Source organism: Musca autumnalis, unplaced genomic scaffold (assembly GCF_047663935.1).
Source record: "Musca autumnalis isolate F117 unplaced genomic scaffold, ASM4766393v1 scaffold_2, whole genome shotgun sequence".
Taxonomy (NCBI): domain Eukaryota; kingdom Metazoa; phylum Arthropoda; class Insecta; order Diptera; family Muscidae; genus Musca; species Musca autumnalis.
In genome coordinates this window covers 69371092-69396799 of record NW_027411755.1, presented here as the reverse complement: position 1 = coordinate 69396799, position 25708 = coordinate 69371092, and the positions used below count along the sequence as shown (strand labels likewise).

The following is a 25708-nucleotide window of genomic DNA, read 5'->3' as shown; positions in this document are numbered from 1 at the left end:
CACAAATCATATCTTCTGTACAAGGATTAATCCTATAGAAAATAATGAAAATCGGTCCAGATTTGGATGCAGCTTCCATATATATTCGCATCTGATATGAGATAAAAATTCACCAAAATCACTGAAATTTGACAAATGCAACCTGAACTAGCCTAAACAAAATTGAGCCAATTTTCAAACAAATCGGTACAGATGTATATATAGTCCCATATACATATATTTTATTCCAAATTTAATTTTTGAAACTTACTAAAATTAAATTTGTCTCAATTCAAGTGAGAAAAGCCGTGAATGTTTCTGAATAATGCAAACATATTTGATAGGTGTTGGTTTAGTCTGACAAATAAGAGTCCCGGTTATAAGGCGGAGCAAAATTTAGTGTGAGTAAACTTTGCAATTCCATATAAAAATATTTCATATTTTAGTTGAGAAAAATTTGATTTTTTCGGAATGGCGCAATTATGCGCAATTTTTTATGATTGAATCTATTATTTGAGACTCAAGCGCATAAAACATTAGAAGAAACTATGGTCGGGAAACGACGGGGAAATAGACTTTTTCACTATTGAAATTGTAGTAATCTTAAAAATTATCATACAAAATTTTCATAAAGAGAATATGTATCACCATTATTAAAGAGCAAAGATGTAAAATCAATCTGAAAATGTTAAATGCTAATCTTGTTCGGAGACTGTACAAAAACAATAAATCTTGAAAAATATAAATTTTCGCGAAAATGATGTCAAATTTACTTTTTGTTTTCAGTATGGCTGAGTTTAATCGACTGCTGCATTGGATTGGTTAATCTTACAAAGTTGAGGATGGTTATAGCAAATGTAGAAAAGAGTCTGGTTGCCGTTTATGAACATTTTTTTCATAAAAAAGGATTTTCATATTTTGAGTTTTGAGCAACTTTAGGCCTATGTTTCCCCTCTGTGCTTCGTCGGAACTTCAGCGAAATAGTAGTAGGTAACGATGCTTGCTCACTCCACATTCCCTAGGGCAGTACTAATGTTATGTCATGTTCACACGAGCGTTTCAATTACGTTGTTCGCCTGTCGAACGACGTACACGAATCAACCCGTTTCCACGACCCCATTCGTAATTAACAGAAACATAAACAAAATTTCCTTAACTTTTGTTTCCTCGCTTTCACGAACATTTGAACCGAAAACCCATAAAATATACATTAAATGAATAGGAAAAGCAATAGACTTTCCTTCAAATGTATCTTCTACATTTAACTACACCCATTTCATTCATTTTTTCCATAAATTCTGAATAATTTTGTATTTTCAATATATTTTTATATATTTCTATTTTCAAAATTAAAGAGAGAGAGAGAGACATGTCAAAACAATGTTTGTGTATACAAACTTTCAGTTATTTGTTTCCTTTTTGTTTCTGATTTTTTACGCGATTTTGAACTAATGGACAAGAAATGTGTGTGGAATTAAGAAGGAAACTCAACCATCTTCCTTCTGCATCTATATAAAATGTTTAGTTCATTAATGTTCAGTCATCTTTTTCCTTTTTTCTAAAATATTTTGTGTTTTCAACAAATTTTTCAATTTTGAATTTAGACATGTCATAATTAATTTTGTTGATCAATTCTCTCATTTGTTAGGGATGGGACATACTTATTCGTCGTTCAGAGAGTATTTCTAATCGAACAACGTAGAAAAATCGTCGTTCGTTCATAGAATTTTGTGTGGGGAAATAAGTAATTTATTCGTAGTTATGGGTCGAACAACGAACAGAGAACGAACGACGTACCGTGGAAACGGGCTATTAAACAAAAGAATGGGCCTCTTTAGATTATTTGTATAATAACGATCTGACAACTCTAAACACAGGAAATACACCAAACCTTTGTTGAGAGAGCAAGTCTGACCACGAAAAACCTTGGATGACAGGGGGCACTCTCCACCACCTAATAAACTTGTCCCAAATGTCCACTCGCGAGCAAATCTGAGCTCTGGTTTATAGTACATAAATAGACTAATTAATGTATAGACGAAGAAATACTCATGCGCGGCGTTGTGACTCAAACCAAATAAAGCTGTAAACAGATACAACGTTTGATTAAAGTTTTGTGTCGTTTTGGCCGTTTTTACACTGTTGGGCATGATGCCGAAAAATTCAAATTCATTTGAAATATATGCCGACAAACAGATAAACGCTGGACTTTGGCATCGTCGTCGCCCTGTTGTTGTTGTTTTTTTCTCGACGCCCAACGCAAAACTTTAATCAAACGTTGTATCTGTTTTAAGCTTTACTCAACATTTTTCGAAGACAATTTTTGCGGGTTAAGCTGAAAACACATCCAACGCTTGAGTAAAGTTTTGTGTCGTTTTGGCCGTTTTTACACTGTTCGGCATGATGCCGAAAAATTCAAATTCATTTGAAATATATGCCGGCAAACAGATCAACGCTGGACTTTGGTGTCGGCGTCGCCCTGTTGTCATAGACTAATGAAAACATAGACGTCGGAACTCTCTCACCGTGTATGTTCGAATTGAGTGTGGTAACCATGGCACAATTACCCAGGTTGTGGCATCGTAAAGCCTTTACCTAATTAACTGCGTGTTGCGTGTGCGTTCAAAAATACAAAAACAAAATACATGTATTTCAAATTGACAACAAAAACAAATACATGTATTTTGTTTTTGTTTTTTTGAACGCACACGCAACACGCAGTTGATTAGGTAAAGGCTTTAAAATTTGAATATGTTATGTCAAAACTTTTGGCCTGTTCCTTTACTTTTGAAAATGGTAAAACCGGCAAAAGTAGCAAAAGTTGTAAACTGCTACCATATAAATTGTATGGTGTCTGAAGTAAAGGAACGCTTTTCGAGTAAAAAGTGGTAAAACTTGAAGATTCTTGCACGTAAAGGAACAGGGCTTTTATGTTGTTGGGGAAATTACAACAAAATTAATATTTTTATAAAGGGATTTGACTTTTCATATTCGATCAGCTGGTGTGATACCACTACCTGGTAGTTCTGCCATGGTGGTACTAAGAAACTCAATATAAAATGCCAAAAAATACAAGTTAATAAATATTTTGTTCTGGCAAAAGACTACATGGGGTTAGTTTTTGATAGGAACTATATTCTCAGATAACTTTTTTGAGTTTTCGGGTTTGAGTGACTTGACCGCGGAAAAATTGAGTAATCCGTCGTCTATAAATTGATTAGTCTATGACAAAACGCAAATTTTATGTAAAAAAGTTGCCATAACTAAAAATCGGTGTTTTAGGGGTAAAAATCAAATCGGCACTTCCGCTTTTTATACCCTCCACCATAGGATGGGGATATATTAAGTTTGTCACTACGTTTGTAACTACTCGAAATAATCACTGTAGACCCCACAAAGTATATATATTCTTGATCAGCGTGCAATTCTACATCGATATAGCCATGTCCGTCCGTCTGTGGAAATCACTCTAGCGTCCGAACGGATTGACGTAGGTTGATGAAATTTTGGGAAAATATGTTATATTTACGTATGACTTTTGGTATTGAAAGCGGGCTATGTAAGTCCACGCTTTCGTATAGCCCCCATACAAAATGACGCGTGACGCGTCGTCGTTTTAAGAAATTTTTAAGATATTTGGCCCATTTTACCACCGAAATGGTTGTAATTTGGTACTTTGTGTCTCCAGAGGCCAAAAAATATTCCTACCAAAGTTGGGTTATATAGGTCCACGTTTTGGTATAGCCCCCATATAAGGCCCATATAAAGTACGCGTCGTTTTAAGGAATTTTTAAGATATTTGGCCCATTTTACCACCGAAATGGTTGTAATTTGGTACTTTGTGTCTCCAGAGGCCAAAAAATATTCCTACCAAAGTTGGGTTATATAGGTCCACGTTTTGGTATAGCCCCCATATAAGGCCCCATATAAAGTACGCGTCATTTTAATATATTTCGAATGTATTAGACCCATTTGACCACAGAATTGGTTGTACTTTGGTATTTTGTGTCTTCGGAGGCCAGAAAACATTCCTACCAAAGTTGGGTTATATAGGTCCACGTTTTGGTATAGTCCCCTCATAAGACCCCTTATAAAGTACGCGTCATTTTAATATATTTTGAATGTATTAGACCCATTTGACCAAAGAATCGGTTGTAACTTTGTATTTTGTGTTTCCAGAGGCTAAGAAACATTTCTACCATAAAATGTTTATATAGGTCCACGTGTTGGTATAGCCCCCATAATACAATATCTCCCGATTTTCGATATTTTGAACGTTTTAGCCTCATTATCACACCGATATGGCTGAAATTTGGTATTTAGTCTTCTTTAGGCATATAAAACTTTCCCCCAGAAATTTGTAGGTATAGGTCCACGCCATCATATAGCCCCGTAGAACGGTACCTTCCGAATTTCGGTATTTTGAAGGTAGTGGCCACATTAATCCACCGAAATGGCTGAAATTTGTGGTGGAGGGTATAAAAAGTTCGGCCCGACCGAACTTAACGCTTTTCTTACTTGTTTGGTCTAAAAATCGTCGAAATGCCGATAAATCGGCAAATCTGGCATCACTGGTTGTAGTTAACTTTTTCGTAAAGAAGCGTTAATATCTTAACCCTACACAACAACAGTGACATAAATCACAATTTTAGAGTTCCAGCTCTCCGTATACCCGGCACCGAATTTAGGGATGCCAACTGCTCCGAGGTAAAAATCGCTACAGCCACATACGCACCATAGTTTTGTAGCGATTTTTACCTTAAAACAGGTGACATTCCCGCTTAAACAGTGGTTTTTGTACGTCAAAAATCACCACAAGTAGCGGGAAAACCACCAACTTGGCACCACTGTTTATCACACACATAAGGCCTGTTCGATAACTTCGCAAGTAAAAAGTATTTGCAAGTTCTTGCAACTACTTGCAAGTGCGTCTCATTTCTCTTTTACTGAACAAGTTTGTTATCGAACGACATTTTGGAAAAGTTTGTACAAATTTGTACAAACTTTTGAGTTATCGTACAGACCTATATTTTCAATAGATCACTCAGAATTTCATGATTCTAGTTTCAGCAGTTTCGCTCGGCGTTGATTACCAGTTATAGCACGGTTACACTACAGCTTTTTGCCGGGTTAATCCACTTCATGAGGATTTATTGCTTAATCTGGTCAAATCTGACCAGATTTGCCATACAAAAATTAAATCCACTCACGACTGGGTTTATTTTAAATCCGGCACAAATCCACCAAAAATATAGTGTTGTATTCGGTATTTGTGCAAAAAAATCCAACTCTACTCAAAAAGTACCAAAAGTTGCAACTGTTTTTGCAACAGAGTTAGTCGTGTTTTACACGTTTGCGATTGGTCGCATGAGATTTTATGGAGTTAATAAATCTAAAGTTATTTGAAAATCATAAAATTATTTATTTTTTACTTTAGACACTTTTTTAAACAAAAAGTACGCTTGATACCATGGTAGAACAAATACAAGGTAAAGTTAATACTACAACAAATACAACTCGAACAACAACCACAAAGGAATTTGTTTTTGTTTGTAAACCTTAGTGTCAACGTAAATGTAAACAAAACAAGGAAATGTCTATAAATTATTGGAATTTAAAAAACTAATAATTTTTCACATTTGTTTGAACATTTTGGAAAACATGAATGAAAACTCGTTAGATTTTCAATTTGAATGTTTCCATATCATTCCAGTAAATGCATAATTTCTCGCAGAAAGTAGAATACTTGCAAAAATGTTTCGGGTCGCTGGTAATTCATTGAAAAAAGAGAAGATGTTTCAATCATTTGCTTTTGAAAACAAAAAAGCACATGTTTATTAGGGCTTCATTCTTTTCAAGTTTAAGAAAATACCACACATATTAACAAATATTGTACCGCCTCTATAAGCGGTGTTTTAGTGTGCGGCATGTCGTTCGCACCTGGAGGAGGTTACATGTCAATGATATGAAGCCGTCTTTATGGGAAATAGTTTTTTTTTCTGATGAATAAATTTGTTCTTCAAAAATATATATCCCTAATATACATCGAACATAGAAATAAATACATAAAATGTCGAATGGAATTTGACACTAACACTACAACCCAGTTCAGTCAGCTGGGTATTGCTGCTACCTTTTCTTGTTCTACCATGGCTTGATACCATGATACAAAAATGTATCCCTGTGTGTAAAATATTCCAATATGAGAAATTGTCATACGAGAAATTTTAAAAGTGTAAAACACGACTTTATTAGTTATTTTGTATGTATACGTAAACAAACATCAGCTGACAGTTTATATCCTCGAAAAGCTAAGTGTAACCAGCAAAGATTAACCCACTGGATCTATTAAACCCAGTGGGTTAACCTTCAATGGTGTAACCGGGGTATTAGCCACTCAAATGGTAAAATTTTAGTACATTTTAATACTTTGCGAAACCTTCTTGTACAAATTTCCAAATCGAACACCAACGTCCGAAGACTAACCCTCACCACCATTTCGCCTGGGTATTAATTGTCAATCAGTCATCAAGTCTGTCTGGTTACCCTAAAATTTGTAACAATTTATACCAATTGTTGCTGGAAATCGCCTGTTAACACAAAAAGTCAGCAAAAGAGAGCGATTCGAGAGAGACATTTTGTGAGTTCTTTTACTGAGAGTTTGCAAATTCTTGCTGGACAAATTTCTTCTAGCAACTACTAGCAACGCTTCTTCTTGAAAACAATCAATCATCTGTAACTAAAAATAATTTTATTGTGGAAATAGCAAGCCTAATGGTATTGTTTTTTTGGAGAACAAAGTTGCAAAGTGAAAAAATACTTTTTTTGGCCATTTTCTTTTTTATTTTTAAAAGAAATACAAACCATGGTTTAATAAGAAAGGTTAGCCAAAGCTTTATGTCAATTTAAATTTTTTCATTCGAGTATTCCTAAAACTTCAAAACAATATACAAGTTAACACCTAACACATTCATAGTTGCAAAACTATACCAAATAATAACAAACAATGTAAAACAGAATTTAAAATTATAAAGTTGCTGACGATATGTCTGCAACATTTTGGCAGGTGGAACTTCCGTTCCCATAATGCTACAAATTTCGTAACAGAATTAAAAATTAATAAAGTTGATGACTATAGGTTTGCAATATTTTAGCTTTTGGAACTTCCGTTCCCATAATGCAACAAATTCCGGGAAGAAGATCAGGTGATATGACTGACTAGTGCATAGTTGTAAGAATTCATAAAATTGTATTTAATTTTAAGTCAGTTCTACTTTGCTACTTAATCAATAAACACGGAGGTCGCTCCGTATAAAAAAATAAAAAAATATTTTTTTTAATTAAACAAATAGTAGTGAAGTTAATTGGCGCCCGAGCAGGGACCCGGTAGATTAACGTGAATTAAAGTAATAAGGACATAATCCAGAGTACCTGGAACGGTGTTTGAAAAAAATTCGCAGTGTGAAAAAAATAAATTCTATCGGTGTCCCAATTGTCCGCGCGGTTGGAACTCCCGCGAAAAACATTGTGAAGAACGAGGCCCCTAAGTACCTATCGAAAATAGGAAAAAGGACGGTGTTACGCACCAGCCGCTTCACAGGACTTAAAAATCTGTTAAGTGAACTTAATAACTATAAAGATAGTGAAAGTTAAATAAAGAAACAATTTATATAAATTCCTAAAGGAAAAATATTAAAGAAAACATTAAAGAAAGAATAATATTAAATATAAAATATTAAAAGAAAATACAAAAGAAAAATATTAAATAAAACATAAAATAGTGAAGAATATTAAACAAAAAATATTAGAGGATTAATGAAAACTCTAAACTTAAATATTAAAAGAAAATACAAAAGAAAAATATTAAATAAAACATAAAAGAGTGAAGAATGTTAAAAATATTAAGGATTAAAGAAAGCTTTAAATAAAAATTTTTTTAAGTGAAGAACCATATAATAAAGAACCATACTAAAGAAAAACTGAAATATGCCGGATCTTGTTAAATCAAATAAACAGCAGACAGCAGTATTCCACAAACAACAGAAAAGTGAAATCCCCTGGATCGTGTTGAAACAAATAAACAGCAGACAGCAGCACTTTGAAAACAACAGAAGCTGATCATCCATCATGTTCCAGACAATTATTATACTGTAAGAATAATGTATTTCTATTTATCTTAATTACATTATATTTTAAAGCATATAACTTGAAAATTAAATATAATAGAAAATCTATAACTATATCCAAATTTATTCGTGAACATAATAAAATTGTATCTAATACACACAATTCTGAAAATTAAAAAACAGTAAAAATGTCCAATCCTAGTAATTTAATCCGCCCTCCTATCCTTAACTCCTCAAATTCTAATCCCAACCCAAATCCTGCTGTACCAGCACCACCCGTTCAAGCCGTACAGAATCTTACGCCTGATATAATTGCTCGAATGGTACAAAATGTAATAGAGACGCAATTTGCAGGCTTACTGCAAATAAACTCTGAACAAAATTCGGACTTTGGAAATTACTCTGATCAAACGATTGATCCTTCCTTAAATAACAATATTTCAGACTTCGACAAAATTCCAGATGTAGTTAAATGTTTGCGTGATTTTTCGGGGGATCCAGGAGAATTTAGTTCATGGAAAAAAAGCGTAGATCGAATTCTTCAGATCTATGAACCCATAAGGGGTTCTCCCAAATATTATGGAATTTTAAACATCATACGAAATAAAATCACCGGCAATGCAGATATTGCCCTTGAATCGTATAACACTCCGTTAAACTGGAAAGCTATCGCGAAATGCTTGACGTTGCACTACGCCGATAAAAGGGATATTCGTACTTTGGAATATCAAATGATATCCTTAGTGCAAGGCAACCAAACTGTCCAAGAATTCTATGGCCAGGTATATACGCAATTGTCCCTTATCCTAAATAAGATTAGTTGTATGGATTTACCGGATGAGTCGTTGAAACTTTTCACACAATCATACCGAGACAAAGCGCTCGATACGTTTGTGAGAGGTCTTAATGGCGATTTATCGCGTCTACTAGGTATGAAGGAACCTGTTGATTTGCCACAGGCCTTACATCTTTGTCTTAAGTTAGAAAATCAAAATTTCCGTACCGATTATGCTAATAGAAGCAAAAATATTCCTAACGGAATCTTTAACCATCAAAATAAAGGGCAAAAACCGAGGTACCATCCCCAAAAAAATCAAAACCAGCAACAATTTTACCCTCAATTAGCCCACATGCCACATCCAAAGGTAAATTCCAATAACCACAATTATCAAGCACCCATGCAAAATCAAAATATCCAGTATAACGGGAATAACTACCAGCAAAAATATTTCCAACCTCAAAGACCAACAGCTCCTAAGCCCCAGTCAAGACCAGAGCCTATGGACGTGGATGAAAGCCTTCGATCAAAGGGTATAAATTACATGAACCGACCGAAGCAGAATAATTTCTTTGGCAAGAGGCCACCGCCGGCTTCCTCCAATGTCCCAGCGTATAAGGTGCAAAGAAACTTTTATCTGAATGCTCATAATCATACACCAAATGATGCATATTATGAAGAACACCCACCGGAAGAAGGAGAAATCGATACTAACTCTGAATATGGTAATTCAGACTATTCGCAGGAATATTATCCTCAGATGGACGATGAAACACTTGATTTTGCGAATCAGGAAGAACAACTGGCTGACACTAGCGATTTACATTTTTTAGGCTAATGGATTCATCGTTACCTTATGTACGATGTAAAACAGAAAATGGGAACATTTTAAATATATTAATAGATACAGGATCTACAAAAAATTACATTCAACCTTCTCTCCCAAAAACAATTATACCAAATCAGAAAAATTTCTTTACAAGATCAGTGGCTGGTGATACAGAAATCACAAGTCACACATTTCTTAATCTTTTCAACATTAGGGACAAAAAATTAAAATTTTACATCCTTCCGAACTTAAAATCATTTCATGGAATTTTAGGTAATGATAGTTTAAAACAATTAGGAGCAGTTATTCATACCAGAGACGGTTACATTTTGCTTGAAAACGGAACTAAAATAAAAATTCATCAGATGAAGTCAGAAGCAATAAATCTAATTAAGATAAAGGATGACCATATGACAAATAAGCAGAGCAAAATTATTAGAGAGATAACACAAAAAATGCCTAACTTATTCGCGGAACCGGATATGAAACTAACTTACACCACAAGGGTAGTAGGTGAAATTCGAACTAAGGATGACACACCGGTATACACTCGGTACTATCCTTACCCTATGGCTTTGAAATCGGAGGTGGAAAAGCAAATTCAAACGATGCTTAATGATGGCATAATAAGACCATCTCGTTCACCTTACAACTCGCCAGTATGGATCGTGCCAAAGAAGCCAGATTCAGCTGGAAATAAGCAGTACAGAGTTGTAACGGATTATAGAAAGCTAAATGCGGTAACCATATCGGATAAATATCCAATCCCGAGCATTAGTGAAGTTCTTGCGCAGTTAGGAAATAATCAATTTTTCTCAGTACTTGATTTGAAGAGCGGATTTCATCAGATCCCGTTGAAAGAATCTGATATTGAAAAAACAGCTTTTTCCATTAATAATGGAAAATATGAATATACAAGACTACCGTTTGGCTTAAAAAATGCCCCCTCTATTTTCCAGAGAGCACTTGATGATATATTACGCGAATGTATCGGAGTGTGTTGTTTCGTTTACATTGACGATATAATTGTTTTTAGTCGCAATGAGGACGATCATGTCCATCATTTAGTTAAAGTTTTTAAAACTCTTGAAAGTGCCAACATGAAAGTCCAATTGGACAAATGTCATTTCTTTAAAAAATCTGTTGAGTTTCTAGGTTTCGTTATTTCTTCTGATGGAATAAAAACAAATCCAAAAAGAACAGAAGCTATTTCTAAACTTCCACAACCCAAAACATTAAAAGAATTAAGATCATTTTTAGGTGTAACTGGCTATTATCGTTGTTTCATTCAAGACTATGCGAATCTCGCTAAACCCTTGACATCTCTTTTAAGAGGGGAGGAAGGACGCGTGTCCAAAAATAAATCCTCAAAAGTTAAAATAAATTTGAATTCAGAAGCCATTTCAGCTTTTAATAAATTAAAATCAACCCTTGTGTCTGAGGATGTAGTGTTGGCTTATCCTAATTACAACAAGGAATTTGAGCTAACTACAGACGCATCAAACTTTGCTCTTGGTGCCGTGCTTTCCCAAGAAAATCATTTCCATCACTATTTTGAATCCACATAATATTTGGTATATTAAAGTCTCCAAGAGCAATCAGTATATCAGATGGTTTTGCTGCCTTAAAGGCAAACTTTATAGAATCAACATGCTTTTTATAAATGTCTATATCTGAACAAGGAGGTATATATGAACATGTGACGAAAATCGACAATCTATTTATATGTACCTTTACACCAACTATTTCAATATCATTCGAAAAGGGGAATGAAATTTCTTCAGAGGCATATTTTGAAGAGACCGCTATTAAAACTCCCCCGCCTCTGTTTTTATTAATGTCATCACGATCGCGTCTGAAAATCTGAAAATTGTGACATAAAATCTCAGTATCGTAAATATTGTTCTTTAGCCAAGTTTCTGTTAATGCTAACAAATTGTGGTTGAAGTCGAAACTATCAATGAACAAAGAAGATAATTTAGAATTTAAACCCCTAACATTTTGGTACACTATATTAAAGTTAGGAGTGTTGTAATTGTTAACAGAAGATGGAGTATTTAGTTTTTTGATGGGACATTTGGTAAGTACACTATATCAGTCTTCGGAACATCTTTAAAGATATATTCACGTATAATAGCTTTTTCTGGCCAGAATTGTTGATTTAATACTCTATCATATACACCTTCAGGAACAACAATCTTAAATGATGCTTTGTTTCGTTTTTGGGCATATTTAAATTTAGTAACTTGTATTTCAGCGTCATCATTCAGTTTGTGTTTTATGTACGACACTACATGTTCAGCGGATGTTTCAGCAGCAAAGCGGGCAGCAAATATTGCACGTTTTGGTTCAAATACTTTCAATTTTATTAGACCTTGGGAATTGGGAGGACTGTGGCTATTTTGAGATCTGGGAGTAGCCTGAGGCGAATAAAAAGTGTTCGAGGATTTTGAACATGACGGTGTCATTTCAGATGACACAGCGTTATTTTCGGTTACTCTGGAGTTACTCTTCGATGGGGTGTCATCAATATTAATTTGTGGAATATTTAAGGAGTTAGAATAACTTTGTGGAACACCAGCAGCATTATCAGAGGGTTTCTTCCTTTTTCTCTCTGAATCAACTGGAGAATCAAGGAATTGTTCAAGGCATGATTTATTATCAAACATTTCTTTGTACTTTAGGAACCTATCCATTAAAGAATTTAGGTCGAGACTTATTATACCGATCGTCTTCATATCTAGAACTTTGAGCAAAACTGAGGAAAACTATGCCGCTAACGAGAAGGAAATGTTAGCTATTATATGGGCATTAGATTCCCTAAGAAATTATTTATATGGTACTGCCAAAGTAAAAATATATACTGATCACCAACCACTTACGTACGCGTTAAGTAATATAAATAACAATACTAAAATGAAACGCTGGAAAGCAATTTTAGAGGAATATAACTATGAGCTTTACTACAAACAAGGGAAAACTAATGTGGTAGCCGATGCGTTATCGAGAATTCCACCAGAAATAAACACCCTAACATCAAGCGAACACAGCGATGAAAGCTCTTCGCATTGTTTGATTCATTCGGTAGATGCACCGATTAACGCATTTAAAAGTCAAATTTTTCTCAATCAAGGTCCAAATAAATCGTATGAATTTAAAATAGTTTTTCCGACATACCATAGGCATATAGTTACAGAAGACTCTTATGACTCAGATAATTTGGTAGGAATTTTAAAACGTTACCTAAACCCATCTGTCGTTAACTGTATAAAAACTGATGAACACATTATGGGAAAAATTCAGGAAATATATCCATTCCACTTTAAAAACTACAAAATAAGGTTTACTCAAATTATGGTTGAAGACGTGATTAGCGATCAAGAACAGGAGGATATAATTTTGCGTACACATAATCGAGCACATAGAAATGCTCGTGAAAACAAAATTCAAATAATCGGAAAATACTACTTTCCATCCATGAAAAATAAAATAGCTAAAGTAGTAAAGAATTGTGTGGTTTGCAAAGAAAATAAATATGATCGCCATCCCGCTAAGCCGGAAATTCAACCAACTCCCATTCCGAAATTTCCTGGACAAATTGTCCACCTTGATATCTTTATTACAGACAAACATTCCGTTCTGACAGCCGTTGATAAATTTTCTAAATTCGCAGTAGCAAAGGTAATAAAGTCAAGGGCTGCTGAAGATATTAAGCAACCGTTGAAAGACATTCTTTTCTTCCTTATTCCTGAATCAATAGTGTTTGATAATGAAAAATCTTTTAATTCAGTTTCCATCAATCATATGATAGAAAATGAATTCGGCATCCAAGTGTATCGTACGCCACCTTATACAAGTTGTTCGAACGGACAAGTGGAACGTTTCCACTCGACACTTCAAGAGATCATGAGATGTCTCAAGGCGGAAAAAGCTCACCGTACCTTTGAGGAATTATTAGAGAGGTCAGTCAAAGAGTATAATTTGTCAGTTCATTCGACAACAAATAGTAAACCCGTTGACATTTTATTTGGTCGCAATGTGAGTAGTGATCCAGAGATGCTTGAAAATTCCCGTAACGAGACAATACGCAAGTTACAGGACAAGCAAGTGTCTGATCTCAGTTACCATAACAAAGAAAAAGAACCGCCGAAAACTTATTCAGAAGGTGATATCATTTATGTCAAAATTAATAAAAGACGCGGAAATAAACTTACTCCAAGGTACAAAAAGGAAATAGTAGCTAGCAATCAAAACTCTACTGTTAAAACCAGGTCTGGAAGGACTGTTCATAAAAGCCTTATAAAAAAATAAAATTTGTTCATGTTTCTCTTTTTCAGATCGATTATAATATTCTCAAAAGCGGAATTTCAAATTATTGATTATACATCTGCTCATATTATAATAATTAATAATGGGCAAAGTAAAATTCAAGACGGAATCTTCAGAATAATCCATCCAATAGACATAAAAAAATATGAGGCTTTTGTTACAGATACCAAAATATTTGTTGAACGGCACATCCCAAAAACCAATCCCTTTTATCCCATCCTAAATGAAGAAATTATTCAAGCTTTGGACTTAATTCAAAATATTGTTCCTCAGTATAATAATAATATGAATGATAACTATGAAAATAAGGATATTAATAATGAAAACAGTAGTTATAAAAGAAATAAAAGATCATTTAACATAATTGGAACCGCTTGGAAGTACATCGCTGGCAGTCCAGACCATGATGACTTCGAAATGATAGAATTTAATCTAAATGAGCTAAATGAAAATAATAACAAACAGGTCGTCATTAACCAAATGTTAAATGACAGATTGAATAATGTAACAAAAATAATTAATGAGGTTTCCAATGCCATAGGCAAGAACAATTACTTCAATAGTGAAATAGCTTTAACTTTACAAAATCGCATCAGACTCATAAAAGAACAATTAACTAATATACATTACGCCATTCAATGGGCAAAGAGCGGAATAATAAACTCTATAATTTTGGATAAACTAGAAATTAAATTAGCTTTGGAAAAATTGAGAACAGAAAAAATGCCATTTGCGACAAACGAAGAGGCTATAGAATATGCCACCGTAAACGTCTTGTATCGAAACGCAATTATATTATATGTAATCAAAATCCCAATGACCAAAGAAGAAATATATCAAAATCTGCTATTGTACCCTGTTAAGAAAAACAAAAAAATTGTGAAATTATCTTATAATAACATTGTAAAGAACTCAAATGAAATATATGGAATTAAGAGTAATTGTTCGAAATATAACCTTGTCCAAATTTGTAACAACAACCAATTAATAGACTTAAGGAATAACACATGTATAACCAATATTGTTAAAAGCCAATCTTCATACTGCACTTACACAAACAGTCAGCATATCCCGTTAATTGAATATATATTCCCCGGGGTAATCCTGCTTAATGATTACAATGGTACCATACTTATCGATGAAGTTGCACATCATTTATCTGGCACGTTTCTGATAAAATTTTCGAATTCTACAATAATGGCACAGAACAAAATTTACCGCAACCTGGAAGCCCCACAAATAAAAACTGTTCCCTCTGTATTGCAACCTACACCATCGGAAAAGAACCTAGAAGACATCCTGACCATTGAAAGCTTAAGAGAAGCACACCTGGATAACACCCATAAAATTAGAGCATTAAGAGTGGGAACTATCGTCAATGGCGTGTCGACCTTGATCTATTTAGTACTCCTTGCTACCATTGGTTCCTTGATCATTCACCTTTATAAAATCTCTCACAAAACAAGTATGGGACAATCATATTCCCCCTCAGAATTAGGAACAGGAACATATGTGCAACCTGCAAATAACATTTCACCAATTGTTCGAATAAACAACATACCTTATTTCTAAAAATGAAAACAATTGGGGACAATTGTACTTAAGAGGGGAGGAGTTAACACCTAACACATTCATAGTTGCAAAACTATACCAAATAATAACAAACAATGTAAAACAGAATTTAAAATTATAAAGTTGCTGACGATATGTCTGCAACATTTTGGCAGGTGGAACTTCCGTTCCCATAATGCTACAAATTTCGTAACAGAATTAAAAATTAATAAAGTTGATGACTATAGGTTTGCAATATTTTAGCTTTTGGAACTTCCGTTCCCATAATGCAACAAAGATCAGGTGAAGAAGATCAGGTGATATGACTGACTAGTGCATAGTTGTAAGAATTCATAAAATTGTATTTAATTTTAAGTCAGTTCTACTTTGCTACTTAATCAATAAACACGGAGGTCGCTCCGTATAAAAAAATAAAAAAATATTTTTTTTAATTAAACAAATAGTAGTGAAGTTAATTTACACAAACTGTGTATGTGTGTGTGGTGTTTGAATAATATGTCAAACAATTTTAAAAACAATCGAATTCAATGATTTTTAAAAATTATTTTTGGAACATTTGTATGGATATAATTCGTCAGGTTATCATTGAAACAAACATTTTATCATATCCACAACTTGATTATGCGGAGAAATATTTGTCCTTCATTCATTTTTCGCGATTTTTATAAAATGCTCAAAATTGGTGTTGTAAACAAACCCACTTGTTGCTTAATTTTGAAGTTTTAGGAATTCAGGAAAAACAAGGGTTCTATAGATTTTTTTCATTTAAATCTACATCTTTACTTATACCATGATACAAACCTTTTGCTTCCTTTATTCCTTTATTGGCGGACAAATTGTTGTTTTGACAAGTCAGCTGATTGCTTGCTGGTTTTTGCTGGGAAGGTGTCTGTTGACTTTTTAAAATTTTCTAGCATGGTATAAGTAAAGAGGTAGATTTATATGAAAAAAATCTATAGAACCCTTCTTTTTCTTGAATTCCTAAAACTTCAAAATAAAAGCAACAAGTGGGTGTGTTTACAATGCATTTTTGAGCATTTTATAAAAAACGCGAAAAATGAATTAAGAGTTAAGTTTTCTCCACATAATAATATGATAAACTGATTGTTTCAATGCAAATCTCACCAATTCCTTCCTTAGTCTGTGTTTAGACACACAAATTTCTCGGGAAAGTAAATTGAGTTTTTGGGAGAGAGCGGAGAGGAAAGAGCTCCTCAATACTCTTTCCTACCCCCTATTGCCTAAAAACTGAATTTACTTTCCCGTGTGTGTAAACACGGACATACAAATGGTTTAAAAGCAATTTTAAAAATCATTGAATTCGATTATTTTTAAAATTGTTTGGCATATTATTCAAACACCACACACACATACACAGTTTGCTTATATTGTTTTGAAGTTTTAGGCATACTCGAATGAAAAAATTTAAATTGACATAAAGCTTTGGCTAACCTTTCTTATTAAACCATGTTTCTAGCAAAATAGAATAAAAACTCCTTACTCTCTGAGAAAGTTCTTGCTGGACAATTCTTGCAGGGAAAGTAACCAGACAGACCTATCATTGCTCGGTATTAAGATACGAGCTTGATGCAGTTAGTAGTGACACGAAAATATATTTTATTAATATTTACAGAATAGCGAAAACACAATGAGATTTTAGTAATGTTACAGAACCTGCAAAGTAGTACTGTTTCTCCAATTTTGTGCTAGAAAATGGTTCCCGTATTCCAAACAAAATGGCGGCTCTTCTGCTATTTTTTATACCCTCAGCCTTTAGGCTAAAGAGGGTATTTACACTTTGATACGGCCAAAAATGTGCCTCATCGAAATAATGGTTTTAGACTCCAAGTATGTTTGTACGATATCCGTTTCAGACAATTTTGAGTAGATCTAGCAATGTCCGTCCGTCTGTCTGTCTGGCTGGTGCGCACGATAACTCTCGAACGGATCAATAGATTCGGTTCAAATTTTGGGTATCGAAATATTTTGTCCAGATTTGATTTAAGTTCGAAGATGGGCCATATCGCTCCACTCCTTCAGGTACCTCCCCCACAAAAGTTCAAAAATGTTCGGAAAAATTGTCCGCACGATAACTCTTGAAGGGAGTAAGCGATTTGGTCCATGCTTTGTATATCGTAAACATTCTACAAGAGGAAGATAAGGTTCCAATATGGCCTCAATCGATCCACTCCTTCGAGTACCTCCCACGCAAAATTTCGGAAAAGTTCAGTTTAGGGCCACCTCTCGAATCACTATGATTTTTGTTTTACCAACTTGTATTCACTGCCCTCCATACGACGGTACAAGTTTCATTAGGGGCAAGTCCATACTTCCTGAGAAAATAACCTGAAAGTTGTAAAAAAAACCCCTATGACACCGTGTGAGGTGGTTGGAGCGCAAAATAACTCTAGAACGGATCTGCCAAACATAGTCTAAGTTTGAAGATAAGCCATATCGGTCCACTTCTTCATGTACCTCCCCCACAAAAGTTCAAAAATGTTCGGAAAATTTGTTCATACGGTAACTCTTAAAGATAGTGGCCGAATTGGTCTATACTTTACACATCCTAATATATCTACTAGATATATTACAGGTTCAAATATGGACTATATTTGTCCAATCCATCCGGTACCTCCCACACAAAATTTCGGATAAGTTCACTTTAAAACCTGCTATCGAATCACTTTGATTTTTGTTGAAGCAACTTGCATTCTCTGCCTCAATTACGATGGTAAACGTTTTTTTTCAGGGGCAAGTCCATACTTCTTGAGTAAACATCCCGAAGTGTGTAAAAACCACATATTGCTCCATATGTAGTGGCTGAAGATCCACTTCCATAATGGTCAATGTAGATCCATTCCTTTTAGTATCTCCTCCGCAAAACTTTTGATCCCTAATCCTAATGAACATTTTTGTCGGTTCAAATTCCCAAAATTTATAAAAATCCCTAAACACATACATACACGTATACAGGCTGAGGGTATATCTCTGTCGGCAAAGCCAACTGATGCTTTTTTACTTGTTATTACACAAATTTGGGTGAGTAGAAACAAGTAGCTTATTTGCTGGCATCTGATTGGCTGATACGTTGATTTTGACATTTCGGTCAGATTGTTTGCAATTTTTGCCATTTTAGTGTTCCCGTACTTTTTCTATGACAAAGAAAGTTTAGACAGTTTGCACTTTTGCTAGCTTAACCATTAAAAAGCAATTGTTGAATTAATTTTTAGTTATTTGAGTACAAATACTGTGCTATTTTTCATATTTAAGATACAACAGAAACTATTTGGAAGATGTACATTTGACTGACATCGTTTCTAAATAACACCTTAGAAAAACACAACAGATTAACAGATACACATGTTCTAATATAGGTATAGGGAATTTTTAAATACATATATATTTTTTTTCATTTTGAGTGGTATAAGAATGTATCTTCGGAGTCGTGAATAATTTGGGCTGATCGCCATTCCAACCCCCGTAACTAGTAGTTTCGGATATACTTGGCATAATCATTTATAATTTTGTACGACGTTACTTCAGAAGAAACCCCAAATACCATTACAAATTTCTTTTAGAGTTCGGGTAGGATTTGGCAAAAACATCAGAACCAGCGTCCGAAATTGGTCCAAAGTAGTACCAAATTCTGTTCGAACTTTCATATTTTGGTTTGCTATGGACTGTGGACATTGTTTTTTTTTCGATTTTGATTCCTTCCATTTCGGAATATTATGGACCCCCTAAGTGTGTAAATCACAACCAAAGTCCTCATATCACAAATAAAGTAATTAATAATTTTAAAGGCCATCCCTTACATTAACTTCTTATTGATTCTTAATTCGCTAAAGTAACCTTTAATAATGTTATTAAGATTATTTACCATCATAAAGACACAAATTACTTAAATACATACTCCATAAAAGATTTACAAAAAAATGTATTATTAAATCCATTAAGACGACCTTCAAAATTGGGCATTGTAGCTAACAGTCCGACATACTAAACAACAACAAAATATGCCATTGCCCACATATTGGCAATTTTTTGTTATTGAATGAGACCGGTACGTAATGTGTTCTCATAACGTTCTGCGACACATTTTTATCCAACAACAAAAATCATATAAATAAGAATACAACAAAAAACCGGTTCTTTTTTCAGTGGAGAGAGCCACCAGACAGCAGACAGCCAGTCAGTGGGCACAGCATGGTCTCACATAAAAACAAATAATAAATAATGAAGAAGTTCACCGACGACTTCTTTCATAATTAACGTAATTTTGAACTTACCTTAAAATCTTTGGCATCAACACCCTCTAGATTTTGACAAATATCCAAGCTATCAATGCCAAAACTACCGGGCAAGGCATAGATCTTCGAAACCAATGGACTTTGGGATAATTTCCAGCAAATGGCATGTTCCCGACCACCACTGCCTATGACCAAAACTTGTTTACCTACAGCAGGCATTTTCTTTGATTTCAAATATTTTTTTCTTTATGGAAATTTATGGATTTTTCCGAGATCAATAACGATTTTTCGTATGTAAAAAATACACTTAGTTTTTCTATTTTGTCACTACGAAATAACCAACCGGCTTCTAAAACATCAAAAAACCCACGTGCTTATGTTACACAGTCTCGCCGCAAGATACACACGTTTTATCTTGTCGCAGAGGGAACGGTTTCCAAAAGATTTTTAGCGCACGAGAGTACCGGTTTGAGCAATGCTCAAATTTCTACTAAATTTTATTCAATTCTAAGGGAGTCAATTAACCAGGCAAATCTGTAGTAGCAGTTCTGTTAAGAATTCCGGACAGACAGACAGCTTTCCTATAGAAATCAATATGCCCACGGTTGATTGACGATCGAGCGCAACCCACCGATTGTGGAGACAAATACTGAAAATAACATTTTAAGTTACACAGACTCGAAATGCTGCTGTTAAGTGATCGTTCAAATACAAATGTTGTCAACAACAACTGTACTCCTCGTATAACAACAGCAGCACCAACAGCTACTGATAATAAGGAAAACGTACAGTTGCGAACAAAATTGTTGGCCATATGGTAGTATCATTTGCGTTGTATGGAATATGTTTGCCTTGGAAGAAGTCGCTTACTTTATGGCATTGGAGACCGTCTGTAAATGCACGGTGTTCAGAGAGTTCACTATTAACAGTTGGTTGGCGTCCGTTGGAAGTCATCTTAAGTCCTTACGGATGCGCTCTAGAAAGAAATTTGCAATGGTGGTCAAATATTTTGAAATTTTAGCACTTATAGTGCGTTTGCGTATAATCGGATTTAAATATCCACTGGATTTCAAATGCTACTACCATAATGTATACGTCAAATAAATCCTCATAAAGAAGGTTAACCCGGGAAAAAGCTCAAATGCATACGCCATTTTACCTCGTCGATAAAATTATAGCGCAGTCCAACGATACCGTATTGATCCGGAACCACACAACACCCGTGTTCCTGCCACCTCAGGGTACACATGTTTGTATAGCTCTGTTCCAGAACTAAAAAGTTTTTTATAATTTTTACGACTTTTACACATTTTGCGTTCCCGTACACAAAATTTATATGAAAATCGTTTTCGACTTTTACCACTTTATAAAGTACGGGAACTGCCCATATGTGTATCGTTTTTCTGTGTTGGGATCAGCATATCTCGGAAAGCCTGATTCGTGTTCTTGAGGTGCGTGCCGGGATGGAGGAAAACCCAGGACCAATTTTGATGTGCTTAGTTTGTCACATCCGCATCCAGCAGATTCAAACTTCGGTGAAATGCAATAGATGTCGGGAGTAGGGGTTGTTCTGGACTCGTCCATGCGACAGAGACTATGTTGCATCATGCAACGTTAACGCAGCCAGTGACACAGCCACAGCACTTAACACCAACCTTTATTGTTCCAATTCCTGAATAACATCCTTTTTGGAATTTATTTGCTATGGACTACTAGGTAAGATCGAGTAAATAGTGGAATACCTTTGCGTATACGTCAAATAAATCCCTATTATGAAGGTTAACCCTGCAAAAGGCTATAATATAAACATGAATTTATTGAATTTGTCCATTATATTTAAAAACTTTTCATTGAAACACCTCGGAGCTTGTTTGAATCCATATAAACTGCGTTTCAGCATACAAACTTTATTGTTGTCCTTTTCGTACCCAGGTGGCTGGCTCATAAAAATTTCTTCTTGGAGTTCACCGTACAAGAAAGCTGTCTTTATGTCAAATTGTTTTACTGACAATCCTTCAGCAACTGCTGTAGATAATAGCATTCTTATTGAGTCATACTTTTCCACGGGACTAAAAGTTTCTTCATAGTCAAAACCATACTGTTGGGTAAATCCCCTTGTCATCAGTCGAGCTTTGTAGCGGTGATTAGAAGCATCTGAATTTGTCTTGATTGTATAAACCCAACGACAATCTATTAATTTTCTATTGGGAGGTAAATCACAAAGAACCCATGTGTTATTTTAGACCAACGATGTGTATTCTTCATTCAAGGCATCCTTCCATTTATTTGCTTCATCTGATTTTAAAGCATCTTCATAAGTCCTTGGTTCTCTTCCCTCCATTACGGATAAGAAAAGTTCATCAATATTTATTTACTTCCTTGGGTTCTGCCACAAATTATATCTTGTGCGCTCATCTCTGGAGACTTCACTACTATTTTTTACTATTTCCAATGATGAAGACAATTCTGAATTATTGGAAACCAACTCAGACTCTATTGATCTGCTTCCGCTAATATTATCCAAACATTCTGTCCCTTGAACAACATTCTCTGGAAAATATTCAATTTCATCTTGATTATCTTGCCTTTCTTGAATATTAGATTCTGGGGAAATATCATTCTGGTTTGCTCTTATTGTGCTGCAATCTTGAGATTTTTTAAATGATATTTTTACCACATCAGCATTTTCATTGTCTTCCTCTCTCTTTACTACGTTCAACTCATTGCAGAAAATAACATCTCTATAAACTGCAACATTCCTTTCATTTGCAAAATAAACACGTACACCTTTAACGTTGTCATCGTATCCAACAAATATTCCTTTCTTGTACTTTGCATCCCATTTCTTTCTTGTTTGTTTCGGAATATGGACAAAAATTTCAGTTCCAAATACCTTAAGATCCCGAATGGCTACATTTGGCTTACTTTTGTTCCACAATTCACATGGTGATTTATTCTTCACTGCGCTTGGTCCAGTTCTGTTTAAGACATAAACCACATGATGAACAGCTTCGACCCAAAGGACTTTATTCAATTGTTTAGCTTGTAGTAAAGTTCTTGCCAACTCAACAACAGTTCGAATTACCTTTCCGCAGATCCATTTTGTTCAGGTGTATAAGGAATTTATTTTTGGTGTTCTATGCCATATTTCTTGAATATCATCTGAACATTTCTGTTAACGAATTCTGTTCCATTGTCTGTTCTAAACTTTCTTATAGTAATTTTCTGATTTCCGACCATGTTGAGAAAATCCTTTAGGTATTCCGAAACTTCAGATTTATTTTTGAGGAAATATACCCATTTTTGACGAGAAAAATCATCCTTCAATAGTAAGAAATATCTGGATCTACCTTGTTCCATAGGACCACATATATCGGCAATAATAGTTTCTCCAGGGAAAAAATTTGTGTAAAATTGTAGTTGATGTTGTTTACCCAAGCAACATCCTTCACATATCTCATTTGGTACATCAGAATAATTAATATTACTTGTATTTAACAACTCATTAACAATACATATATTGTTTTGATGCTTTTATTGGCTCCTTGATTTTAATTTGTTTTTAGAATCTGCCATAAAATTATTATCCGTGTCTTGTATTAACTTGACATTCAGCTCGAACAGGTTACCACTGCGTTAAGCCAATGCCTCTCTAATAAATTTGCAAACTTCTTTATTTGACTCCATCTTGTATCCTTTATCCATTGCTGTTGTCGCCGAAAATAAATTTACTTTCAGATTTGGAACGTACAAAGCATTTTCAAGGAATTTTTGCTTGAAAAAATGTCCATGTTCCCCTCAGCTACAGCATTCAATATTGAACCATCTCCAATTTTTATGTTTGAAGGCTCTGAAAATTTTGGTAAATTGAAAACCATTCCCGATTTTATGTCATATGATCCAAGGCCCAGAATCGACAATCCATTTCACATAGGCGTTTACAACACTTTTACCCTCACTCATGAACGCATTAGATTTAAAATTGCTGTTTGGCTTCCTGTTTTCACATTTCTTCCACAATGGACAATCTTTTTTCCAATGTCCCTCTTGATGACATTTAAAACATTTACCAGGCTGTTTGTTTTCCTTTTGCTTACGTTGGTTTTGCTTCTTTACTTCTCTGCATTCGACTCTATTTTGTCACGATTCAGACGAGCTTGTTCTAGCATAACACGGCTCGTCAATTTTTTAAAATTCAATCTACAACCTTGAAGAGATCCATTGACTTCAAAATAATACATATCTGGAACGTCCAAGAAGACCAATTCTCAGCTCCATGTAATTTTTCAATCTTGAAATCTTCAATTTTTGTTTCCAGCTCAATTTCCAGGCAATATAAATTATTGGTTCTTCCAGGTGTCTCTCACAATTAATTCCTCTTGATATTTTATTTTCTACGGCGCCGCAATAAATATTATTTTTATTATTCACAGGACTTCACATAAATATCCTTTTGAAAAACAATCCTTTATTTTTTTCTCAAACTGGGTCCATAACCAGTTAAAAAAAGTTTATATTTTCTTTGGATTTATTTGAACGAACTAATAAAAAATACAAATTTTCTATGTGTACAAAAACTATTAACTCATGGCAAGCTATGACATAAAATTAATTCAAATAACAAAGTATTTTGTTTACAGTATGAAATAGTTATAATAACAGCCCAGATAGAAACTGGATGAGCCGGGAATAGGGTATCTCACCAAAGTTCTCAGCCTATCGCTAGCCACCTACATCGTTCCGAAGTCTGACAAATGGCAGTATGTTCGCTCTACAGAAGCCTGGCAAGGATGACAGATGCAAACCGATTTCGCTTTTATCGCCCGTAGCGTCAGAAATTGCCATCCAGTTGCCGATCATTAGCATGGGTTCCGTAAGCAACACAGCACGACAAAAGCGTTGCACACCACCTCCACACATATTAGTCAAGGACTCAACCACAGCAAGCCTAGCGAGAGGACAGTGTTAGTGGTGCTTAACTTATAAAAGGACTTTGATACGATCAAGCACTCCAAGCTGTTTAAGAACATTGAGCAGACAACCCTCCGGCCGAGTTTGAAACGTTGGATAATCAATTATATGCGTGGACGCCAGTCGTACGTGAAATTCAGGGACAACAAGTTCAAGTCCCGTAGAAACAAGCGATCAAAATGTGACAGAAAGTTCATCCTCACAACCATAGTTATGCACTTGACTTGACTAACGTACAGTATGCCATGTTCACCAATTCGAATGTATGGCGAAAGATTGACCTCCTGGCCAAGACGTTCCAGCTCGATACGATTTTCAATTTCAATTATGCTAAGCATTCAAGGGTACCTCTTGATTTTTGGTATTTTGAAGTTTGTGGCCTCAATATCCCACCGCAGCGACTAAAATTTGGCATTAAGTCTTCTTTCGTGGTATAAAACTTTCCACCAGAAATTTGTCGGTATAGATCCACGCCTTCTCGATTTTCAGTATTGTAAAAGTTCTGGGCAATTTATTCAATTGCAATAACTGAAATTTAGTAATTAGATTTCGGTGGTGATATAAAATATTCCAGAAAATAATTATCACATGGTCTGTTCCTTTACTTTTGAAAATGGTAAAACCGGCAAAAGTAGTAAACGTTGTAAACTGCTCCCATATGAATTGTATGGTGTCTGAAGCAAAGGAACGCTTTTCGAGTAAAAACTTGAAGATTCTTGCACTTAAAGGAACAGAGCTACAATAAGTCCACGTTTTCATATAGTGCCCATAGCAGCGTGTCTCCCGATTTTTAGTGTTTTGAAGGTTGTATAAATCCCTCCCGATCTTCTGTATTTTGATGGTTTAAGTGTTATTATCCAACCGAAATGGATAC

At 34.8% G+C, this 25708-nt stretch overlaps 1 protein-coding gene across 1 annotated transcript in view; it reads right to left on the bottom strand.

The window, feature by feature from the left end:
- Gart (trifunctional purine biosynthetic protein adenosine-3 Gart) overlaps positions 1–20633 on the bottom strand; it is a 57724-nt gene extending 37091 nt beyond the window's left edge. The window contains exon 1 of the mRNA XM_073967873.1: positions 19903–20633. Within this exon, the coding sequence (XP_073823974.1) occupies positions 19903–20082 (180 nt within the window). The 5' untranslated portion in view covers positions 20083–20633. The remainder of the gene's footprint in view (positions 1–19902) is intronic.
- Positions 20634–25708: the final 5075 nt, after the last annotated feature.